Below are 21,473 nucleotides of genomic sequence, written 5' to 3'. Positions count from 1 at the left end.
AACAAAGAATGAATCAATAATTTTAAACTATTCATTGCTTCATTATTTGTGTTTAATAATAATTGTTTGTTTCGTTTATAAAATTTAAATCTGAAATTCATATAAATGGCAGTCGAAAAAATTAAATAGTTTTAAAACTATTTTACGAAAAAAATGTTTTAACTTAGTTAGTAAGCAATCATTCAATTATTGAATTATTATTATTATTATTATGGATATATTGATTTATTTTAAATCTTATTGAAGAGTGTTCTTCAACTTGAATTTCATATTCATTGCAAAATGTAATTATTGAAACTCTTTTTTTTTTTATTAAATCTCAGTCAAGAGTATTCTTCAACTTGAATTTAAAACTAATTGCAAAATTATTTGACAAGAAACACAAAAATATTCCAAAGTTAAAGACCAATCGATAAATAAATTGCTTTCATATGTTTGCATCAACTAATTTACTAAGTTTTGCAATTAAAATTACGCTCCTTTGACGGAAACAGAAATTTCAGTTGATAATTTAGAGCTCACGCATAAGAAAAAGTTTCAGACATACAAAGCAAATATTTGGCATTTAACTAAGACGTCCATTAAAATGAACTTTGAACAAAACTTTATTCAAAGAGAGAGAGAGAGCGAATTTTCCATAATATTTATTAGAGATATTTCATAAATTAATACAAACTTAGTTGGATAGTCATCTCAATAATTGCGCTTGTTAAATATTAAAAGCAAACTTTGCTACTTCAAAATGCACACAACATTTGGCGAGGAGACATTTCTGCTCAGACGTTAAGACAGTTAGTAGAGACTAAAAGAGAGAGTGAGCGAGAGAGTAGAGAGAGAGAGAGAGAGAGAGCGAATGGCAATAAGCGAGGCCAGGCGAGCAGACAAGTCAGCAACAGCTGCAGGTAAAAAGACTGAGATAATTTTGTACTTAAGGCAGAGGAAGGAAAGCAGCAACCGAAACTCTAAAATTCATTGAGAGCAAAGTTAAACAGCGCAACAAGTTAGAAGACGAAAGCGTGGCTAAGAACAGAGTTAGGGGAATTGCACTGTCAATGACAATGATGATGATGATGATGATGTTGTTGTTTCTGTTGTTGATGATGATGAGGTTGTTGTGGAGTAGAACGTCGAAAATGTCGTGCCAAGTAACAGTCACTTAAAACGAGCCAAAGCCGAAGCTGTTCTCGTTGTTGTTGTTGTAAAATGTGCGCCATGCATACTTGAAACAAGAACAGATTTAAGTGCAGCCCCGCCCTACGCCCACGCCTCTCCTTCTTACTATGGGCGTGGCTGTGCTGTGCTGCGAAGGTTGCCACGCTCTTGTTGCGATATTTTTATCACTTAACGTGGGGGGCAGCGCCAAAGACTTTGGCACATTAAGTTAGACACGCAGCGACACAAACACTTAAAAGCAGCCCAGGGCGTATACGTAATCTCGCCTCTCCTCTTCTGTGTGTGTGTGTTTGTGATTGTGTGTGGGCGTGTGCGTGCTTTAATGAATGTGCCGCTAAAGCAACTCAATGTCGCACCGATAAGACAGCGACACACACACACACATACATACAGAGCCAACCGCGTGCCGATAATGATAAGTATCATTAACTGAAGAGCGAATGGAACTGACATTAAGTAGCCGCCCCCTTGGCTCTTTTTGTCCTTTTGTCGCACTTTACTGAGCTTTGCGCACTTTAAGGCTTTGGGCCATTTCCCCTAACCTTGGCGGCATTTTACTGTTCTTCTTTTATTTTTTTCTACAGATTTCTCGTTTGGCGACATTTCCCGTTTGGGATAAACGCAATTTGCAAGTCCGCGGCGTCCTTCGATGCGGATGCAATACAACCTTTGACACTTTGGCAATCGAGCGCAAGGACTCGGGCGAATAAAAATCTGTGCAAAACATGACTATGTATGTGTGTGTGTGTGGCCATGAGTGTAATTGTTGCATGTGCCACATGCAAAGCGAAACTGAGTGGTATTAATGCAATTTGAAAGCGGTTCAACTTGCCAAACAGTTAATAATAATACCAAAATTTATTGACTTTCATCTAAGCAATCAAAACAAACATTTTAATTTTAACAAATAAAAAAATATTTAATTTATGTGTATTTTGGTGAGATTGATTAAATTTTAAAGCAATTTAAAAGTGGTTAAAAATGTCAAGCAGTTAATAATAATCGCTAAATTTAATAACTTCAATCTAAGCTATCAAACTATATACTTTCTGTAAGTTTTAACAACTAAATGATATTAAATTTGTATTTGTTTTAGTGAAGGTAGAAGTAACTTAAAAGCGGTTTTTTTTTCAGTCCAACTGTTGCCATCAATTCAATTTCGATTGCTTCACAATTCAACTCTTTACCAAATGAAACTAAATAAATATACGACTTTTGCGAACTCGTGTCCATTAAAATGCATCACATCAATTCGACAAATAATCTGAAATCCGAAACGTTCATCAAGCGCAGGCTTTTGTTCGCTGGCAATGAAACACAAAATCCGAGCAAAATGCATCGCTTGCCACAATTCCCATCGATTACACAAAAACATATGTATTCAGTTTTTCATTTCATTTTGCCGTTTTCTCTCTTTTTTTTGTGTGCTCCAAATTTTTGATGCAATTTCTTTCTTTATGTTTGGCATTGCATGCATTGATACTGCCAAATATCAAGGTAACTGCTGTCTCTGCCTCTTCTCCCTTCGTTTACATGGCTATCAGCTTACTTAATTTGATTTGTTGCACACACACACACACAAATGCAAAAGCACATGCTATCTGTGGCTTTAACGCTCGATTGGTGTCGTCTTCTTTGCCTCGTCGTCGTTGCGACGACGTTTTCCTCATGTGTAACAATTTTTCGGCTTGCAATTTTTCATTGCATACTTTTGGGAGCCCGTTTCGCATTGTCAGCCTAGCCTGACCTTAAATGGAGCATGACCTGGCAAATCTCTGCCAAATGCGTCTCTATGTGTGCCTTAGTGTGTGTATGTGTGTGTGTGTGTGTGTTTGTAAGCCACTCGTAAACTAGCTACAGTGCGAAAGCTGATTCGGAGACAAATCTCCAGGCAGTCTTTAGCTCAAGTTTCCCATTTTCTTTTTTTTTCTTTTGCTTTTGCACTCGCTTATTTGCTGCACAGCGCATTATGTCTGCTGCTCTTGTATCCTGTGTGATTTCTAGTTAAAGTACTCGCTGGAAAAAGTGAATCAAGCGAAGCATGAACCGAGATGTCTAGGTTTATGTGGGCCACATTTATGAAGCAGTTGCAAAAGCGAGAAATATAAATGAATGCTTTCACTTTGTTAATATGGCAGAGAAAAATATCCCAATTCTTGTATTGACTATTGAATGCAGCAATTTATATAATGATTACACTTCACTATGGTCCCAAATCCCGATTTGGTGGCATAAAGTCCAAAATTTCATGGAAGAAAATCTGAATTTTTTTTTATATATTTAAACTAGATACCCTAGATAGAAAGTATCAATAAATACTTTTGTCAAAAATGCAACCTTGCAATTTTTACAGATGTTTAAAGTCAGGTGATTGAGCAGCTGATTTTTGTGACAAAATTGGCGGGAAATTGTTAATAACTTTGAGCGCTTGGCAAATCTAAACTAAACAATATTTTTCTATTATTTAAAATGGATATTGAAGTTGGAGGTATGTAAATTACGAATAATAAACAAAGTTTGTGTGGTAATTTGTTTAACGTTATATATTTGTACTGTTTTGTGTTGTCCAAGGAAATCAAAAAGCTGACAAAAGTTTTCGTCTTCTGTAGAGGAAAAAAAGGTGTTCTGCGTATTTGTGCGTTGTTTAATGTATGTTAAACAATAGTAGACACTTTATATTAAATTTTAATAATAGTTTGGTTTGCGGCTTTTCCGATGCTTTAATTATTTAGATGTGCTTGAATTCTGTCACGCCACGTTGCTGGACGTGTGGATGGACAGCGGGCGCCACTCTTCCGCGCTGGTTGAACTTGTATTTGGTCAAATAGATGAATGTACACTGAGTGACGACAAAAATAAGAGCAATAAATAAAAAAAAAAAAAAAAAAAAAAAAAATTTAAATAAAATATCACGTATACGTCATGATGTCTATATGGGCATTGGAGTAGGCGTGGTCAAACTTACTTGAAAGTTTGCTTTAATATTTAGAGTGGTCTATTAATGAAGTATGCCAAGTTTCAGCTCGATAGATGCAATATTCGATTTTATGCCACCAAATCGGGATTTGGGACCATAGTGCACTATTACGAAATTAATGCTCAAAATTTAGAAAGTCATTGAACGTAAGATTGAGTTACGAGTAAAAGGAAAATCGAATCAGAATACTAAAGAATAATATCTCGATTCCCATACTGACTGTTTAACATTGTCGGTTGACAATACAGCAAATAATAATAGCAAATTATAATTTTGTTGTGCAATATATGTTCATGTTTACTTTATTATTGGATTACAAATGAAATGGAAGTGAATAGAAAGTAAATACATGTCTATTTCCAAACTGACTATTTTACATTGACTATATACAATATTATCAATATCGATTATGAATTATACATTCTAATTAAATTGAAAAATGACAAATATTTTTGTATTTGCGAGTAATTTATATTTATGCAAACTACACTATTGAAATTCATATACAAATTTAACACTTAAATATCAAAATTAAACAAAAAAAATTAAAACCTTAATTACTATTAAAAACACAATCTCAGCTTAACACCAAAAATCGTGATATATTATTTCTGTACTATAAAATTCAAACAATAGAATCTGCTTTCCGGCAAAGTTTTCTATTTAAAATTATAAATTGCATTTTAAACTACATATTTTTAATCAAATAGCAAACTTTTTGCTGAAATTATTTTGTTTTTTGTTTAATGGCAATTCAGCAGCTCAAGTTGTTGATGCGAAAGTTGTTGCTGTCACATCACCGTCATGTTTATATACGACTATAAAGTTATACGCACATCATCGTGAATACGTGTGCAATACTTCAGTTGTTGTTGTTGTTGCTGTTGCACGACCTTAAAAATGGAAAACTTTTAAGCAGCTTTCGGCAAAATAAATGTGTGTGTACCAGCGTGTGTGTGTGTGTGTGTGTGTGTGTAGGTGTATTCGCAGCAACATTAACATATTTTAATTAAAAATACGTCGGGTTGTCAGACTGAAGCACTTCTTTCGGTCTATGGCATCTGCTGCACGTGGCGTATGAGTGATGTCTTTGTCTGCATGCAACTGGCTTTTGTTTTATTATTTCTTTATTGTTTTCGTCTCGATTTTTTTTTGTTTTTCTTTGTTTTTGCATATTAAAAATCAGCTGCTTTTAAGCAGCTCACAGAGACGCCAATTAAATGCAGACATTAATTATTTAAATGTCGCTTTTTAAACCGATTGCTGGAATGTTAAATGCGAATTGCAAAAATACTACGAAACAACATCTGCTGCTTTTCAGCTTCGGTCACCTTCAGTTGAGTTTTGTGAATTCGTTTCCATGTTCGATTTTAACTTTGTCCGTCCCGCAGTCTGTCCGTCTTTCCGTCTGTCCGGCAGTTGCATGCATGCACACATCCGGTCATTGTACGTGCCACAGATAATGTGCTCCGTTCGGTGAGGAGAAACGCGGGGAGGGGACGCGGGAGCGGCGTCTGCAGTTTCGAAAATGAAATGAAATTGGCCCCAAAAGCGGCAACAGCAAATGGAACGTAATTACTGAACAACTTTTGTATCAGAAATTCAACAACTACCAACAGCCAACATCCCGAACTCCCTTTGGCATTCCATTCTCTCCATTCTCCCCTTTCTCCCACCTCTCTCTCCCGCTTCCTTTATTCGAGCTTCTGGTGCAGACGGCGGCAGCTTGTGAACATTTTACAAAACTGAATGCGGGTCAATAATATGACAACAACAGTGCCAACAACAACAACAACAATAACAACAACAGTAATAGCAACTACAATGCGGCAACATGATATAAAGGGCAGCAGCTCTGAGCTATTTTTGAGCTTTGACATTGGCATTGTCAGTGGCAAAGCGACTGCCAAAATACACAGTGGTTACCAGCTATGTAAACTGTATACAAAAGCACTTATAATAACTGCAATTTCAAATATTGAGAGTATTTTTGATGGTTTCATATGACCAACAATTTAAATAGGTTATTAAATAGACAATTTAAGCAACACTTTTAATTTTATTCGAATTATCTTTCACAAAATACGTTTTTAATAAAGTGAATATGAAATTAATTTTTCAGAATACTATATCACTTATTCATATGGAAATGTGCTCGAAAAAGTCCTCAGAAATTATATAGAATTTGATAAAATTTGGAAATACGTTATATATTATTTTTTGTAAATATAATAATATATCTTATATTATATTATTAAAAGCACTTTGTTTTTTTGGTTATTCTAATCTCTAAATCATTTTAATGATCATGATAATTTAAAGATTAGATAAAAAACTCGTTTTAAAAAATACAACATATGTAATTCTTTTACTATTTTATTGAATAACAAGAAATAAGCGACATTTTTCAATCACTTAAATTTAATTTTTATTCACCTAATATCAGCATAACAAAAAGTTTTTTAAAGTATTACAAAAATAACTTACAAAATAACTATTTTAATTTTTGAAATATTCATTATTTTGTTCATTCATTACTCGAAAATTGTATTATGATAAATAAAAATATGGGAAAAATACAACCGATTTCCTTTACTATTTTATTTTATTTCATAAAAAGAAATCAACAAAATTTAGCAAATTCTCAATTCCAATTTGTGAAAAGTTATTATAAATAGCCAGAAGGACAGACAATAAAGAATTGTATTCGATAATTCAATAAAATATGTTTTCGTTCATTCAAAATTATTTATTAAAAAATGTTGTTTGTTTTTCAGTAATTGCAAAGAGTCGTTTATATGGGAAATTTAATTAATTTCATTGTTAATTGTGTTGTTGACAGCTTTGAGCTTTTTTTTTGGCTGCAATTGCAATAAAAAGAATCACTGTAGAACTCTCGAGTTTTTTTTCGTGAAAATGCCGCGTGGATTTAGGCTGTAGAGTGAGGGGGTGAAGGAGTGTCTCCCCCTTAGCCATGTTTTACATGCATGTAGCCTAACATCCAAAAAAAAGAGGAGAGAAAAAAATAAACATTACTTATGCTCGACACGTTGCCATTGCCAACGCACATTTGTCGCTGCAGCCGAAGCGTGACAGTCAGTCTGAGTGTGTGTGTGTGTGTGTGTGTGTGTGAGTGTATGTGTATGTGTGTGTTATCGTTTAACTGTCTATATAACTGACACACTCGTGGCTCGCCCGCGAGCGTCCTCAGCGGCATTTGGCGGCAAAGTCAAAGTCGTTGTGCGATAAAAGCGCAAACACACACGCTGTAACATTCATAGGGGCATGAGTACTCATACACACACTCATATACTCGTACTCATACTCATACTCAGTCATATACTCTGACTGCCACTTGTACTCGCATACTACATTCAAATTGTTTGAATATTTCGTTGGGAGTGCGGCAATTTCTGTTCGTGTGTGCGCAACATTTTGTGGAAATGGCAAATTGAATACGAAATTGAACTTTTGCCAGCTCGAAATTTTTGCTCAACGGGTAAGCCAAAAAAAGTTGTACACAAAAATTGGCAGAAAGGTGCGCTACATTTCCGCACGGGAAATTTAGTATAATTGTGTCGCTGTCGATGACATGGAAACGCCGGAAACTGTTGCTCCCAATTCTGCATTTGCTGCTCTCGCAGCGAAAAAGAATAAAACAAAAATCAAATAAAATAAAAATAAAAGAAAAAGAGAAAGAGAAAAGTTAATGAAAGTCGCTGCGTGACGAGCGGTGAGAGTCCATTAAACATTTATAACTGTGTTGTTTGAGCAGCAGCAGCAGCAGCAGCAGCATAAGCCGCAGAGCGAACATTGCGCATACGCCACGTTTGCCACACACACTTACACACACAACACGTTTGCGTTTAGCGCATGCAAATTAAACATTATTATTATTGGCACGTGTCGCAGGCAAAGTTAAGCCAACTTTACGCTGCTGCTGCTGCTGCTGCTGAGATTCAGTTCAACATAATCATGTTGAATTCTCGCTTTTGTAGCACTTCAATTAAGATTTCTTTTTGTGGATAATGTTGTGTGCACATTTCTCGGGCTCTAAACTAATCCCAGAGAACGAAAACGGAGGCGAAGGCAAAAAAAAATGGGGTCCAATCAATAAACATCGCGTATACGCAACGTGCGATTGGCTGCAAAGACGCAGCCGCAGGCGACAAACAAACACAAGCACAATTCATAAATTTGCAGCCAAAGGACACCAAAGAAAAGGAGGCGGGGCACCAGCAGCAGCAGCAGCAGCGTCGTCACACCTGGACAAGTTGAACGCTTTTTTAAAAAAGAAAAACTGGATCAATATTTTCCAGCAGCAGCAGCAGCCAAGACGTTGACGTGGCAGCTGTGTGTCCTTGCAAGGACAATTGTGTGTGGCATTGTTACTGTTTGCCGTCGCTGTCGGCGTGTAAATTGTGCACACACTTCTCTCCTCGTATGTGTGTGTGTGTGTGAGTGCTTGTGTGTTGTCCATGTCAACATTTTGCCAGACTTTTCGTGTGAATTGGATTTTTTTTGTACTGTTTGCTATTGCTTTTCTCCTCACACAGTTTGCAACTTGACCCCAGCGAAAATCAGCTGCACAAACATTTTTGCAGGCCAATAGCAGCATTCAAGTGGCAATTAGCTGCGTGCAACAAAAATCGTAGCCAATCAGCCACAGACCCCGTTCCTCTGCCTCTCCTCTCCTTCTCTTTTGTGTGGCTGCGAAATTAACTTGCTAATGCCAATTGAGAAAATGCGGCGCCATTTTACCTTGAGCACAAACACACACACACTCACACTCATGCAGCGAAATATCAACAAAATGCTGGGCAAAAATTCGCGGCCAATGAGCGAAATGTTTAAAGCAGCACAAAAACGCAAAGCGAAAACAATGCACAACAAAAATTGTTTACAAATCAGTCGAAACTAATTGTGTTTAAATTACACATTTCACATTTTGTTTTCTTTTTTTTCTTCGATTTTTTCCCGAATTTCCTTTCCTCCACAAACTGTACGAAATAATTGTGTAAAATTGTTGCAGACCAAATCACCTGCCAAACATTTTTCGTTGCCCGAAATTTGTACTCTGAGACGTGTCGAACGGCAAATTGTGGCAGCAACGAGACTGACCACAAGCCAAAAGAGTGCCAACACCAACAGAGGCTTCTGCTTTGCCAGCTTGATATTCAAATGGCCAACGGCGGCTGCATGACAAACTGCAAAGCGACCGCAACGTTTGCAAAAATTGCCTCGGCTTTGATTAATTAACTTAAAAGAGCAACTGACACACAAGCACAGGGACAAACAGTGAATGACATTGGCATAAATTTAATTGAATTGTGTGGCATGTGGCACGTTTGTCGTTGCATGCCCATTAATAAACTTCTGTATACACTAAGTGACTAAAAGCAGACGTCATTTAGGTGCTACAAAAAAAAACAACTCTATTACTATTCGATGACGATAATTCCATTAATTACAGCTTTAGATTGGTGTGTGGAATATTTTCCACTATATATTTCATTGCGCATTAAATGTAATTCAATATTAGAAAAACCACTTGTTCAATCTTTCAAGTTTACAAAAAAAAAGTATAACACAAAAAGAAGAGTAAGTTAGAGACTTTTTCATTTTTCTACTTAAAATCTATTATGTTTGTTATTTATATTATTGTTCTTAAGTTTATTCAATAGAAAATGTATAATTGGACTGTACTTTTTATTTCCTTAGCCACTTTTGAAATGTAAATATTTAAAATAAGTTATAGAATATCAAAGTAAATGTTAATTTTTAATAGGATTCAACAATGAATTTATTCATGACAAGCAACTTTACTTGATTTGAATCGTTTAGCACATTCGTAAGTGAATTGAGAAGTAAAAATATTACGTATACGCAAGATTTTAATAATTTTGATAGTAATCAATAATTACATTATTACTGAAAATTACTGAAAATATTCTATAAATATTTAAGAAATGTTAAATGCTTAATTTAAAAGCAATCTCAAAAATGTAAAATATTTTCTTACAGTAAATACATTTTCTATATATGTATGCAAATCAAATAAATACAACAAAAAGCACTTTAATTGCAATATACTTTAATCGGCTATATTTCTAATTCCTCCTACAACTTCAACTCAAATTATATGTAATCAGATAGTCCTCAGACTTGATATCTGTTGTTGGATACAGTTGCTTGTTGTTTGGCGCATAATCCGCCTCAGCTTATTATTCAGTGTTCTTAGTCAAATCATTTGGTTTTCATGTTCAAATGGAACTGAATATTCTGTTGAATATTCATGAGCCGGCGCGCAATTAAAGCGACGCGTCGTTGTTGTAGTTGTTGTTACTGTTTGTATTTGTGTTGTTGTGCTGCCAACGTCGCTGTCGACGTAATTGTTTTGTGTACACGCGCCTAAAAATAACCAACACGTAAATGTTGTCCAGATACACAAACATACTCCGCCTATATATATATGTATATGCATAGTGGGGAGTATATAGTCTTATATATATATATATCTGAGTAGATTTCGTGTATGTGTAGAGAGAGAGAGAGGGAGAGAGAAGTAAAAGCATTTAGCTGATGACTGCAAGCATAAAAGTGAAATTGACCAGAAAAGCAAACGGACAGCCAAACGAAACGAGCCATAAAAATTGAATGTGAATTTTAGGAAGCATTATTTGTTGCCGTTGCTTTAGCTGTTGCCTTGGAGTGAGAATTGAAAATGCGAATTGAAATGGAAATGGCAAATATTGGGGCATGGTCTCTTTTGGGTGGTGTTGATTGCCAATGCCGAACTCAAAAGTCAATAGCAGATACACACAACAGACAGAGAGAGAGAGAGAGAGGGAAAGGAAGACAGTCTTCGGGCAACTGTCAACTTGATTTCAAGTTTTGGTTGTCGCCTTCTGAAGCAATTCAACCTTTGCCAATCATTTGCAGTCCCAACTCACAAGTTTTGCTGGAACCCAAACCTAAAGGCAAACAAAACAAAACAAAACTGAAAAAGTTCAACACGAAATTGAAGCCCATTAACAGCGCTCGAGTGGATAACAATTTTGTATGCTTTCGTTCTTGTTTTTTTTTTTTTTTTTTGTTGCCCACATTTTGTAATTGCCAGCGAGAAATGCGAAAGAGATTCATTTAAAAGGAATCAGTTGGACCTAAAGTTATTTGTTGGCCTGTGTTTTATATTCGTATATATTTTTCTGCTGTTGTTCTTCATTTCAGTGTCCTCTGTTTTTTTTCGGTTGGGTTTCTTGTACGCCTTCGCAGCATCCGCAGCGGCCTTGTGTGTGCCTTGTAGCCTTGCCTTCACGGACACAAACAAACAAAGCGCGACTGCGAGAGGTCCTTGCCGAAGTCTGGCTGCCTGCCTGCCTGCTGCCTGGCTGGGCTTGAGCCCAAGTGCTGCTTTGCATTTAATTACGCTTAAAAATTAATTAATTTCTTTTTTGTGGCCGCGCTACGTGGAGTGACTTGAGACATAATCAAGCTGCCGCCCTTTTTTTTTTTGCTTTTGCTTTCGCTTTTGTCGCTGTCGCTGTCGACGCCTTAAAGTATGCTACACTTTTATCTCTGCCAGCCCGGCTGCCTTTATCCTTGCACGTTGATGAGCCGGGGGAGGAAAGAGGGGAGTTGACTGCGGGTTGCGCACTTGTCTTTTAAATAATTCAACAAGCGCGGTCTTCTGCCAACCAAAATCAACAACAACTGAGGGGAAAAATAACATAAAAAAACAACAACAATAGCAGCAGCAGCTCATCTGCAGTGCGCACCTTTAAATGCCAAGGATAAAGCGTGTGGCAAATGGTTAATACGGATGTTTCTCTTACGTTTATATTCTAACAACAATAAGCTTACGCTTACAGCATTTCAAATTCTGCAAAAATTTTTTAATATACTGTATATACTGCAACAAATACCAACCGAGTTAAGCCTATTAGACAAGCATAATGGATTGCCTATAAAATCTTTTTATGAGAAACTGATGCTGAAATCCTTGTTTAACAATTTAAATAAGCTTTATTTAATTACTCACACAAATAAAAATAAAGTGTAGAAAATATATCCTCAAGTTAAATATTCCAACTTAAGCACAATAGTATTAGCTGCTGTCTTACCTGAAAGTATAAAGAGAGTGAAATTATTGTATTAGTTTCTTTTGTTAAAATTGATTAAATAAATGAAATACAATTATACGAAAATTCGTAGGTAGTAACATAACTAAACATTTTTATAAGAGCGTATAAGGAAAGTTTCAATTTAATTCTTATTATTTAAAGAAATTTAAATTTAAAGTTGGGATCGTAAATTTTACTTATAGACATTATAAGAAAATAAGAAATATATAAATTTCATATTGAATTTTTATAAGATTTCGCTAAGAAATTTTATTTTATAAATTTAACGCTCAAAAAAATTATTACTTTGTGTTATATATTAATACGTGAATAATATGTCATATTTTAATCCATTCCCAAGGAAAATAAATTTATGTTTAGTCAAAGAAAAAATACTACCAAGAATTTGTTTCTTACTAATTATTGTTGATTATTAAAAAAATCATTATAATATTGTGATTTTTTATATCAATTTTCCCAATTTAAAACACATTAACTATAAAAAGGAAACACTTTTTTCCGCCGAAAAGATTAATGTGTAAACATGTGGCAAACCATAAGTAATATTTAATCCAGCTATAAAAATGTTATTTTATAGTCTAGCACCCACAGAGATTTGCCACGTGTTTATTTAATCGAATTATTATTCATGAATATTTGTTGTTTTTCAATGGAACAATTGAGAGAGCACATGCTAGCGATGAACGCGCCATTAGCAAAATTTCGCTGGGGCAACTGTTTAAACTTGTAATTGTAATTCTTACTAAATCATTATTGTGCTTTTGAGTAGCTCTGACACAAAACAGAAACGTTTACAGTGCACCCACAAAGCAAACAATAGAAAATGCAAGAAAAGAAAATGTACAGAAAGAAAAGCAAAAAGGAAGAATACGAGTAGATTACACACAATGCCAGCCAAATGCATTGCCAAAAACAAATTTTAATAACTCAACGTGGCGCTGTCATAAGGCGAACCAACAACAACAACAACCACAAGAGCAACGGCAACAAGAAGAAGAACGAGTAACAACCGCAGCAACAATAACAGTTGAGTCAATTTGTGCATTTGAAGGTCACAGTAGCTGTAGTTGTAGTTGTTGTTGCAATAGTTTTAGTTGTTGCTGCTCCTGCTGTAGTCTTAGTTGTTGTTGCTGTTGCTGCTGTTACTTTTGAGTGCACTAGAAAACAGCGGAAGAAGCGCGCAAACAATGCAAAAAAAATGGTAGAGGGAGACAGCTGCATTCAAAGCAAAGTGCGAGAGTGACCGAGTTAGTTGGTTGGATAGCTCTCTTATTGGATTTTTCCCATTTCTTTCATTCCTTCTTTCGTTCCCCCTTCAGCTTTTCAGCATAAAAATCACAGTGAGAATTTTGTTTACTACACTTTATTGTGTTGTTGTCGTCGTCGTCGTCGTCGTTGTCGTCTTCGCCGTTGTTGTTATACCCGCTACCCATAGGGTAGAAGGGTATTATAACTTTGTGCCGGCAGGAAATGTATGTAACAGGTAGATGGAGGCATCTCCGACCCTATAAAGTATATATATTCCTGATCAGCGTCAACAGCCGAGACGATATAGCCATGTCCGTCTGTCCGTCTGTCCGTCTGTCCGTCCGTCCGTCCGTCCGTATGAACACCTAGATCTCAGAGACTATAAGAGATAGAGCTATATAATTTTTTTTCGACAGCATTTGTTATGTTTGCACGCAGATCAAGTTTGTTTCAAATTTTTGCCACGCCCACTTCCGCCCCCGCAAATCAAAAAAATTGAATAACAAGTGTAATTTTAAAGCTAGAGCTACAAATTTTGGTACATACAATAATTACTGTAGTAGTTATGATTCCTGAAAATTTGGTTGCGATCAAATAAAAATTGTGTGGAAGTTATTAAAGAAATACTTTTGTATGGGCAAAAACGCCTACTTACTAGGGGTCTGAGTTGCTTTGGCCGACAATCTGGTACATTGTGCCGTCTATGGTATATTTTGAATGGTGAACTATATCGATATACCAAATATACCATTTGGTATATTTTTAGTATTTTTTAAGTATTTTCGGTATATTTTGAAAATGATACCGCAATATTTTGCCTTTAATAAAAATGGGTAGCGGGTATCTCACAGTCGAGCACACTCGACTGTAACTTTCTTACTTGTTTTTACTTGGCTTCGCTTATTTTTCGGTCTATCAAATATTTAGAGAAGCGAAATGTTGTTGAATATTTTATACGATATACAAACACAACGCACAATAATGTGTATTACAATACACACACTCGCGCTCAGAAATAAATGATGTGTGCATCATGCAAGTACATTTGCAACATTGCTGTTGCTACCCCATGCGACACAGCTACAATATGTTATTTCCTGTTCAATATGCATTAATTAAAATCGTAAAAAATGCGTTAAAAATATGGTAATTATTCAATAATAACAGAAATATTAAATATGTACATGTGCAAAATGTAATATAAATTTAATTTAGTAAAAATATGCAATTGTCCTTGAATAACATTAATAATCAAAATTAAATATTTTTTAAAAACATTCAATTATCTTTTCAAATGTGTGTGTCACACTTAACACACACCTATTGTTATTCAAAATTATTATTATATAATATATTTTTTAAAAACATTCAATTATCTTTTCAAATGTGTGTTGCACATTTAACAATTTTCCAGCAATTTAAAATTTATAAAAGCGTCGTTTAAATATGCCCACAAATACACACACAAGCACATTCAACTGCATACACACACACACACATACACACACTCATATGAAGCTGGCCTTTTGCTGCCTTGCGGCCTCAGCTTAGGCGTCATACAAAAATTAAAAGCGCAGAATATATAATGCGAAATATAAAAAACACACAACAAGAAAGCGAAATGAAAGAGAGAAGAAGATCAGAGGGAGGAGGGAAGAGGGACGACGGGTCCAGCGGCAGTAGCCCCCAGGTGAGGTCAGCGAACACAACACAAATGGCAATAAAAATAAAGCATTTCGCTTGTATCTCATTCACTTTGATATGAACTCTAATATCATTGAAATTATAATTATGTGTGTTTTATGTGCGACCATAAAAAAGGAAAGCAGACAACGGCCAACGCAGACAGAGGCCCCGAGCTTGACCAGGTGACTTGCCACACACACACACATATACATATATACTTCATGTATATAGCATACCATACATATATATGTACATACACATATACGTTTATGTATGTGTACATTTGGTCTTACCTTTGGGTCGCTTTGGGGCAACACTGAGAGAGACGCCCACAACATTTTCATTTCGGAAAAGTTGCCATTGTATGTTGACCCTTATATGCTGCCTCTGCCTCTGTCTCTGTCTTCGTCTCTGCCTCCCCCTTATCGACTCCCTTCTAGCCACTATTTGCTCGGCAATTTGTTATTTATGCTATGTTTACGTGTTGATTGCTTATATATGCAAATAAACTTCCATATTATTCCCAGTATCTATATCTATATCTATATATCTCTATCCGTATCGATCCAGTCTGCAAATTTATGCTTCTCAGTTGGCCGCCTCTAAGTTATGGCTGCCAACTCCTTTGTTAGCTACTTTTGGGCCGCATTTGCTGCCTCATTATCTATGTGTAAACCTAACCATTTTCGTTGCCAATCAATTTGCCTTTAATTAAATCGATTAACATATTCAATAATTTCAAATGCATTGAAATATGAATATGAAGATTAGTTGAGTTCAAATTAAATTGCTTAGCCAAAGAAATTCTAACCTTAAATCATATCAAATATTGTAAAAAATAATAGAGAAGCTATTTATTAATGTTATTGCTCTTTCTATTTAGTTAAACTTAATTCAATTACTCAGTTAATAAATTGATACATTCTTAAATAGTTTATTAAATCAGAATTTATTTAAAGTTGTTTTTAAAGCTAGCAAGTAAAACTCAATTCAGTTACTTGATTAATAAATTGTTTAAGAAATTATCAAATTTGTTAACATCAAGTTTTCTTACATTTATTAAATCATTTTAAACATTAGTGTTATTGCATTTGCTAAACGCCTTTGACTCATTTTTGCCCTCAGCAATTTAATTAACCTTCTTCAGCTCCATTTCTGCCAATTAACATGAAGTCGAGTGGAATGTGTTTGTGAATGGAATTTTCTTAATGGAATTTCCACCATTAAAGCTATGGAATTTCTAAGAATTTTTGACTGCGGGAAGGAAAATGCAACTTTAACGAAACCCTGTAAGTTATCTCTTTAAAATTATAGAAAATCGAAAAAATCTGTATCAATTGAAATGCAGTAAACTATAATTTAAAGTGAATTTCTTGTCAGTCTTAAACTGTGCATTCCTTCACAATGGTTTTGACTTGGCATTTATTAAACTATTTTCCTTTGTTTATTGGTAGCAGAACATTTTTGGCAACTGCCAAGTGAGAAAAACACAGGGAAAAACAAGCACACATACACACACACACACACACGTGTTGAGTGTGTGTCTTGTTGGAGGGAATTGCATATGTTTCAATCTCAGCTGAGGCCACTCAATTCAATTAATTTCAGCTGGCAAACAATGAAGGCCGTTTCCTAATTGGCCGCATGGCCAAATGTAATCAAGACAGGCCAATGAAGGGAAGTGAACTGAAGTCGTAGTTGGCTGAGCAGATCAACAATGGCAAGCAACAGAAGAGCACAAAACACCCGAGCAAAATAGATTTACATTTACTTCGGCCCAACACAACTAAACACTCAATAACAACCGAGACAAATAAACAAAGCAAAGAGTGAGAAGAGAGGAGGAGGAAAGAAGAGAGAGCGAGGTAGATGCATCAATTATATGGCCACTAATTTGTCTACATTTGACTTGTTGGGTACCTAAATAATTGCAGACAGCTTCAGTAGGGGGAAAGTGCAAAATGTGGAAGCCAAAGAGAGGAAGAGATGCAAAGGGAATGCTTGTTTCGAGTGCCAAACACAGCAGCAATCAAAATTCGACAGACAAACACACAAATATTTACATTACCCCCAAAAGGGAGGCGAGGGGCGACTTTGCTGCAACGTTGTTTAATCGAATTATGCAACGACAAACGACAACGACAGATGGGCACACAAATACACACACACATACACACATTGACACATAGACACACATAACGGGATTAACATATTCGATAAATTTATAGCAGAGCAGACAACAACTATCAACTGTATATGCCAGTTGTAACTATATCTGTAACTGTCTGTGTCTGCCGCTGCTTTTTAATTAAAATGTGCATATGAAATCGACAGCACACTGTGAATATTATATATGATAGTACACTGAGAAAGAAAATCTTTCTAAAATCAATAAATAAAAACTTTAGTTAAAACGAGTTTAAACCAGAAGATAAATTCCTGAACCAAGACTATAATTCTGAAATTATCTTTAACTTTGCAATATTTAATATATATATATATATTCTTAATTCAAAAATTTAAAAATTATAAAATGGAAACTAGACATGAAAATGACAAAATTTAAACTAGAACTAGAAATCTCAACTCTATTTCAAACATACATAAATATTAATATTTCTTGTTTTAAAATTGTTACTTTGTAAGATGCCTTAAATTTTTATTCATTCACTTATAGAAAAAAAAAACATACGTTAATTTAATCAATTTTTCGATCTTAAATTTCAAGTTTTTGCTTTTCATGATCGCAAAGTTTTCAAACTCACGTCATTTGTTCTCTCTGTGTATAGCAGGCCTTTTCACTTACAACACGAAGTTCAAGTAAATTGAATCTCTTAGTGAAATTTCCTGAAATACTATATAGTATAATGTCGCCTTTGAATGCTTGCCTCCTGATCCCTGTTGTCGTCGCTTATTTGCTGCTGCTGCTCGACAATCAAGTTTGCGGCGACGCCAACTTTGCCATATTGAATAACAAGAGTTACACTTGCCCCATCGCTCTTTGTTTGGTCAGCACACACATTTAACTCTTGCACTTCCTATTTGCAGGCCTGCCGGGCAAGTGTTATCTGGAAACGGACAAGGGTCCTTTGATCATTGAAAGCGAGCAGCTTGTGCGTCATCCTCTCAAATGTGAGAACATCTTTTGTGGACGCGAGAGTTGGGCTTTGATTTTCACGTAAGTTGCAAGAGCTACTCTTAAAATAAAGCTAACCTTTGTTCTCCAATTTTCCATCAGTTGCTCACCAAGAAGTGTGCCCCAAGGTTGTGTAGTTACCGATTATATTGATAGCAATGCTGCATATCCCGAATGCTGTGAACGCGATTGGGTTTGCAATGACATCGAATAGATACAAAAGTATCTGTGTTTATCTTACAAATTTTAAGTTAACTAAGAAGTGTTTAATACATATTTAAATTATAAATACAGCAAAGGTTTACGATATGATTTTAAAATAAAATAAAACCACAAAGTTACTCACTACCCACTTTGAATAAAACCAAAATAGTGCGGTATTGTTATTTAAATAAAATAAAATATACCACAAAAATATTAAAAAATATACCGAAGGTTAAATTCAGTATATAATTAAAGTACTAAATTGCAAATATATTGTAACATACTCTTCCAACCGACTCAAACTTATAGTTTTTTGGATATGCATTTAAAGTAAATTGACAAAAATTCATTATTTCTCAATGAAGCCTTGAAAGTTCCTAAGCTTTACAGAATCTAAGACACACCAAGCAACATGTGATTTAAAAATTAAATAAATCATAAAGTATTTTAAAAATTTAACAGTAACTAACTAAATTGTACATTATTTTTTTTTTAATTTTTAACAATAACAAAGTAAAGATGCAGCTGCATATTTTATACATTATTTTAGCTTGTTTGGCACTTGGTTGTGACACTGCCGAATTCATGGGCATTTATCGTGATGACAGTAAGTAACATAAGCAGTTTTATACAGCGGAAATCGAGCTAATTTCCTGTCAAATAGAATTTCCTGGGAAATGCGCCATTACAGGAGAACTTGTAATCGATAAGGGAGTCACCATTAAGGATCCCACACACGAATGTCGTCAAATTGTGTGCGGCTCTCAAAGTATTGCCATATTCCAAAGGTAATTACGATATTAGTTAACTAATTAGTTGGCTAGTTAATACACAAGTGTTTTGCTACTTTAGTTGTGGAGCTATCAGTGGACTTCCAGGACATTGTCGCTTTGGAGACTATATCAATGCGAATGAACCTTATCCGCATTGCTGCGAACGCAGTGTCATCTGCAATCAAAAGAATCGCACTTGGAAATAACAATTAGCAGGCAGTGTGTAAAAAGTCTATTCTCTATAAGCAAAATACGTCACACAACTATAAATTACTTAAACACATAATGTTTGTGATTAATGTTGTCATCATCTGGCTGACTTTTGCGTATCTTTGTCGAGCTCAACTATTGAATTCGCTAAACAATTATGGAGACAATAGTGAGTATTAGATTTACTTCACTAAAATTTATAATTATTTTTCATAATTTATAGCATATCCTGATCGCTGTGTTCTGGATATGGGCAACACTTTGCTGATGCTCAAGTTGGGCGAAATGGTCAAGTTGGATAATCTGCCGTGCACTTCGGTCTTTTGTGCCGGCGATGGCTGGGGCATGTTGCAAACGTAAGTTAACATAAATATAGAATTCCAAATTAATCGTATTAACATATTATATTAATAGCTGTAGCCACGATGCCCCACCTGATGACTGTCGCTATTCCAACTTTGATTGGGATGCCGAGTATCCGAAGTGTTGCAATCGACGTGTTATATGTGATTAGCATTTAAATTTAAAGTTCCATAACGATCCACATCAAACATTTTAGTTTTAAAATAAAGCAATTAAAGTTGTAATCGTAGAAATTCATTGGAAATATACATATTTATTTTATAACAACAGATTAAGTGATTACTCAATACCAATTCACAACTAAAGTGAAATTACCACACGTTTTGTGTTGTGTTTTGCAACTTACAGATTGCAAAGCTGTGATACTGTAGTATCAAAACAATAGAAAAATTTCAACAGAACAATATATATGTATGTACAGTTTTTTACTGTTTAATCAGCAGTGATTACTGCACTCTCGTTTAACAGGAATTTTTAATTAAATTTGTCTCAAAGCATAGATTATATATAATCAGAACGACATCACAAATTCCAGGAATTTCATCTTCACTATCAATGATAACTATCGTTCACTATCGATTGTACAGGGCAGCCACCGATAGTGTTTTCGATAGTACTCCACATCAAATATAGAATAAAAATTTTCAAAATTATTTTATAACCCAAAAATGAGCTTTTTATGAGCTTTGATTATCTACGCTGCTTGAAAAATTCCCTCTCTATAATTAGTTTGACCCTTAAACCCAGTTCAGCTAAAAGTATCGTCCGGCAACTGTTCAAATCAGACCGACTTTTGAGTCCAACGCAATAAGATGAAACTTTTCTTAAACGGAATTTTACTGGTACTGCTGGCGATGCTGCTGTTGCCCCAGACTGAGGCAGGAATGGCAAGCGGCTACTTTGCAGATCCCGCGCATCCAGGCAAATGTGTTATCAAGCCAAATCTAATCTTAAATCCCGGCCAAATAGGAAAATACCCAGATATGGATTGTGCTCGCATCATTTGCGGAGAAAACAGCCTTGGACAAATACACACGTGAGTATTCAACTTAAGACAAATGTAGAGTACACAATATAGTATTGATGACATATTTTGCATTTAATTTGAAAGATGTGGTGCTGTTGGTGCTCCACCGAATTGCGAAGTGGAGCCGATGTTTCCCAATGCCGACTATCCTAAATGCTGCGAAGTGAAAATGAATTGTAACTGACTCAAAATATAACATTTATACAATTCATAATCCATATGAAAACATATTAAGATAATGACATGCAAATTAATTTTTAACACTACTTAACAACAAATTATTATTGGTTTACATATATCCAAGAATATAGAATAACACATATAATGTTCTATATATTGAAAATGAATTACAACTAACTCAAAATACAACATTCAAACAGTTGATATATAAACGGGAAAATATACGGTAAATTAACCCATAAAAAACATATTAAGCAAATGACATGTAAATTTATATTTAATACAATTTAATAATTAATTTTAACTTATTTTCTTATGTCAAAAGCTACAGAATATCAAATAAAATGCTCTA

The 21,473-nt window shown here is 35.0% G+C and overlaps 5 protein-coding genes across 5 annotated transcripts in view; 4 read left to right on the top strand and 1 right to left on the bottom strand.

The window, feature by feature from the left end:
• LOC117563295 (pneumococcal serine-rich repeat protein) overlaps positions 1-21,473 on the bottom strand; it is a 57,200-nt gene that overhangs the window by 22,385 nt on the left and 13,342 nt on the right.
• On the top strand, positions 18,008-18,698 carry LOC117563301 (uncharacterized). Its single transcript, XM_052002853.1, has 3 exons — positions 18,008-18,207; positions 18,277-18,406; positions 18,467-18,698. Exons 1-3 carry the CDS (start codon positions 18,096-18,098, stop codon positions 18,576-18,578), a joined length of 354 nt encoding a protein of 117 aa, XP_051858813.1. The 5' UTR covers positions 18,008-18,095; the 3' UTR covers positions 18,579-18,698.
• LOC117564942 (venom toxin OcyC11-like) lies at positions 19,021-19,560 on the top strand. Its single transcript, XM_034243896.2, has 3 exons — positions 19,021-19,175; positions 19,233-19,356; positions 19,421-19,560. Exons 1-3 carry the CDS (start codon positions 19,088-19,090, stop codon positions 19,545-19,547), a joined length of 339 nt encoding a protein of 112 aa, XP_034099787.1. The 5' UTR covers positions 19,021-19,087; the 3' UTR covers positions 19,548-19,560.
• LOC117564941 (uncharacterized) lies at positions 19,578-20,181 on the top strand. The gene is made up of 3 exons (XM_034243895.2): positions 19,578-19,720; positions 19,775-19,907; positions 19,966-20,181. The coding sequence occupies exons 1-3, from the start codon at positions 19,627-19,629 to the stop codon at positions 20,063-20,065; spliced, it is 327 nt and encodes a 108-aa protein (XP_034099786.1). The 5' UTR covers positions 19,578-19,626; the 3' UTR covers positions 20,066-20,181.
• On the top strand, positions 20,714-21,419 carry LOC117563299 (uncharacterized). The gene is made up of 2 exons (XM_034241543.2): positions 20,714-20,950; positions 21,026-21,419. The coding sequence occupies exons 1-2, from the start codon at positions 20,727-20,729 to the stop codon at positions 21,123-21,125; spliced, it is 324 nt and encodes a 107-aa protein (XP_034097434.1). The 5' UTR covers positions 20,714-20,726; the 3' UTR covers positions 21,126-21,419.

The sequence above is a fragment of the Drosophila albomicans genome, chromosome 2L (assembly GCF_009650485.2).
Source record: "Drosophila albomicans strain 15112-1751.03 chromosome 2L, ASM965048v2, whole genome shotgun sequence".
Lineage (NCBI taxonomy): Eukaryota > Metazoa > Arthropoda > Insecta > Diptera > Drosophilidae > Drosophila > Drosophila albomicans.
Note: the sequence above shows the minus strand (reverse complement) of the source record. Positions and strands in the feature narration are given on the sequence as shown.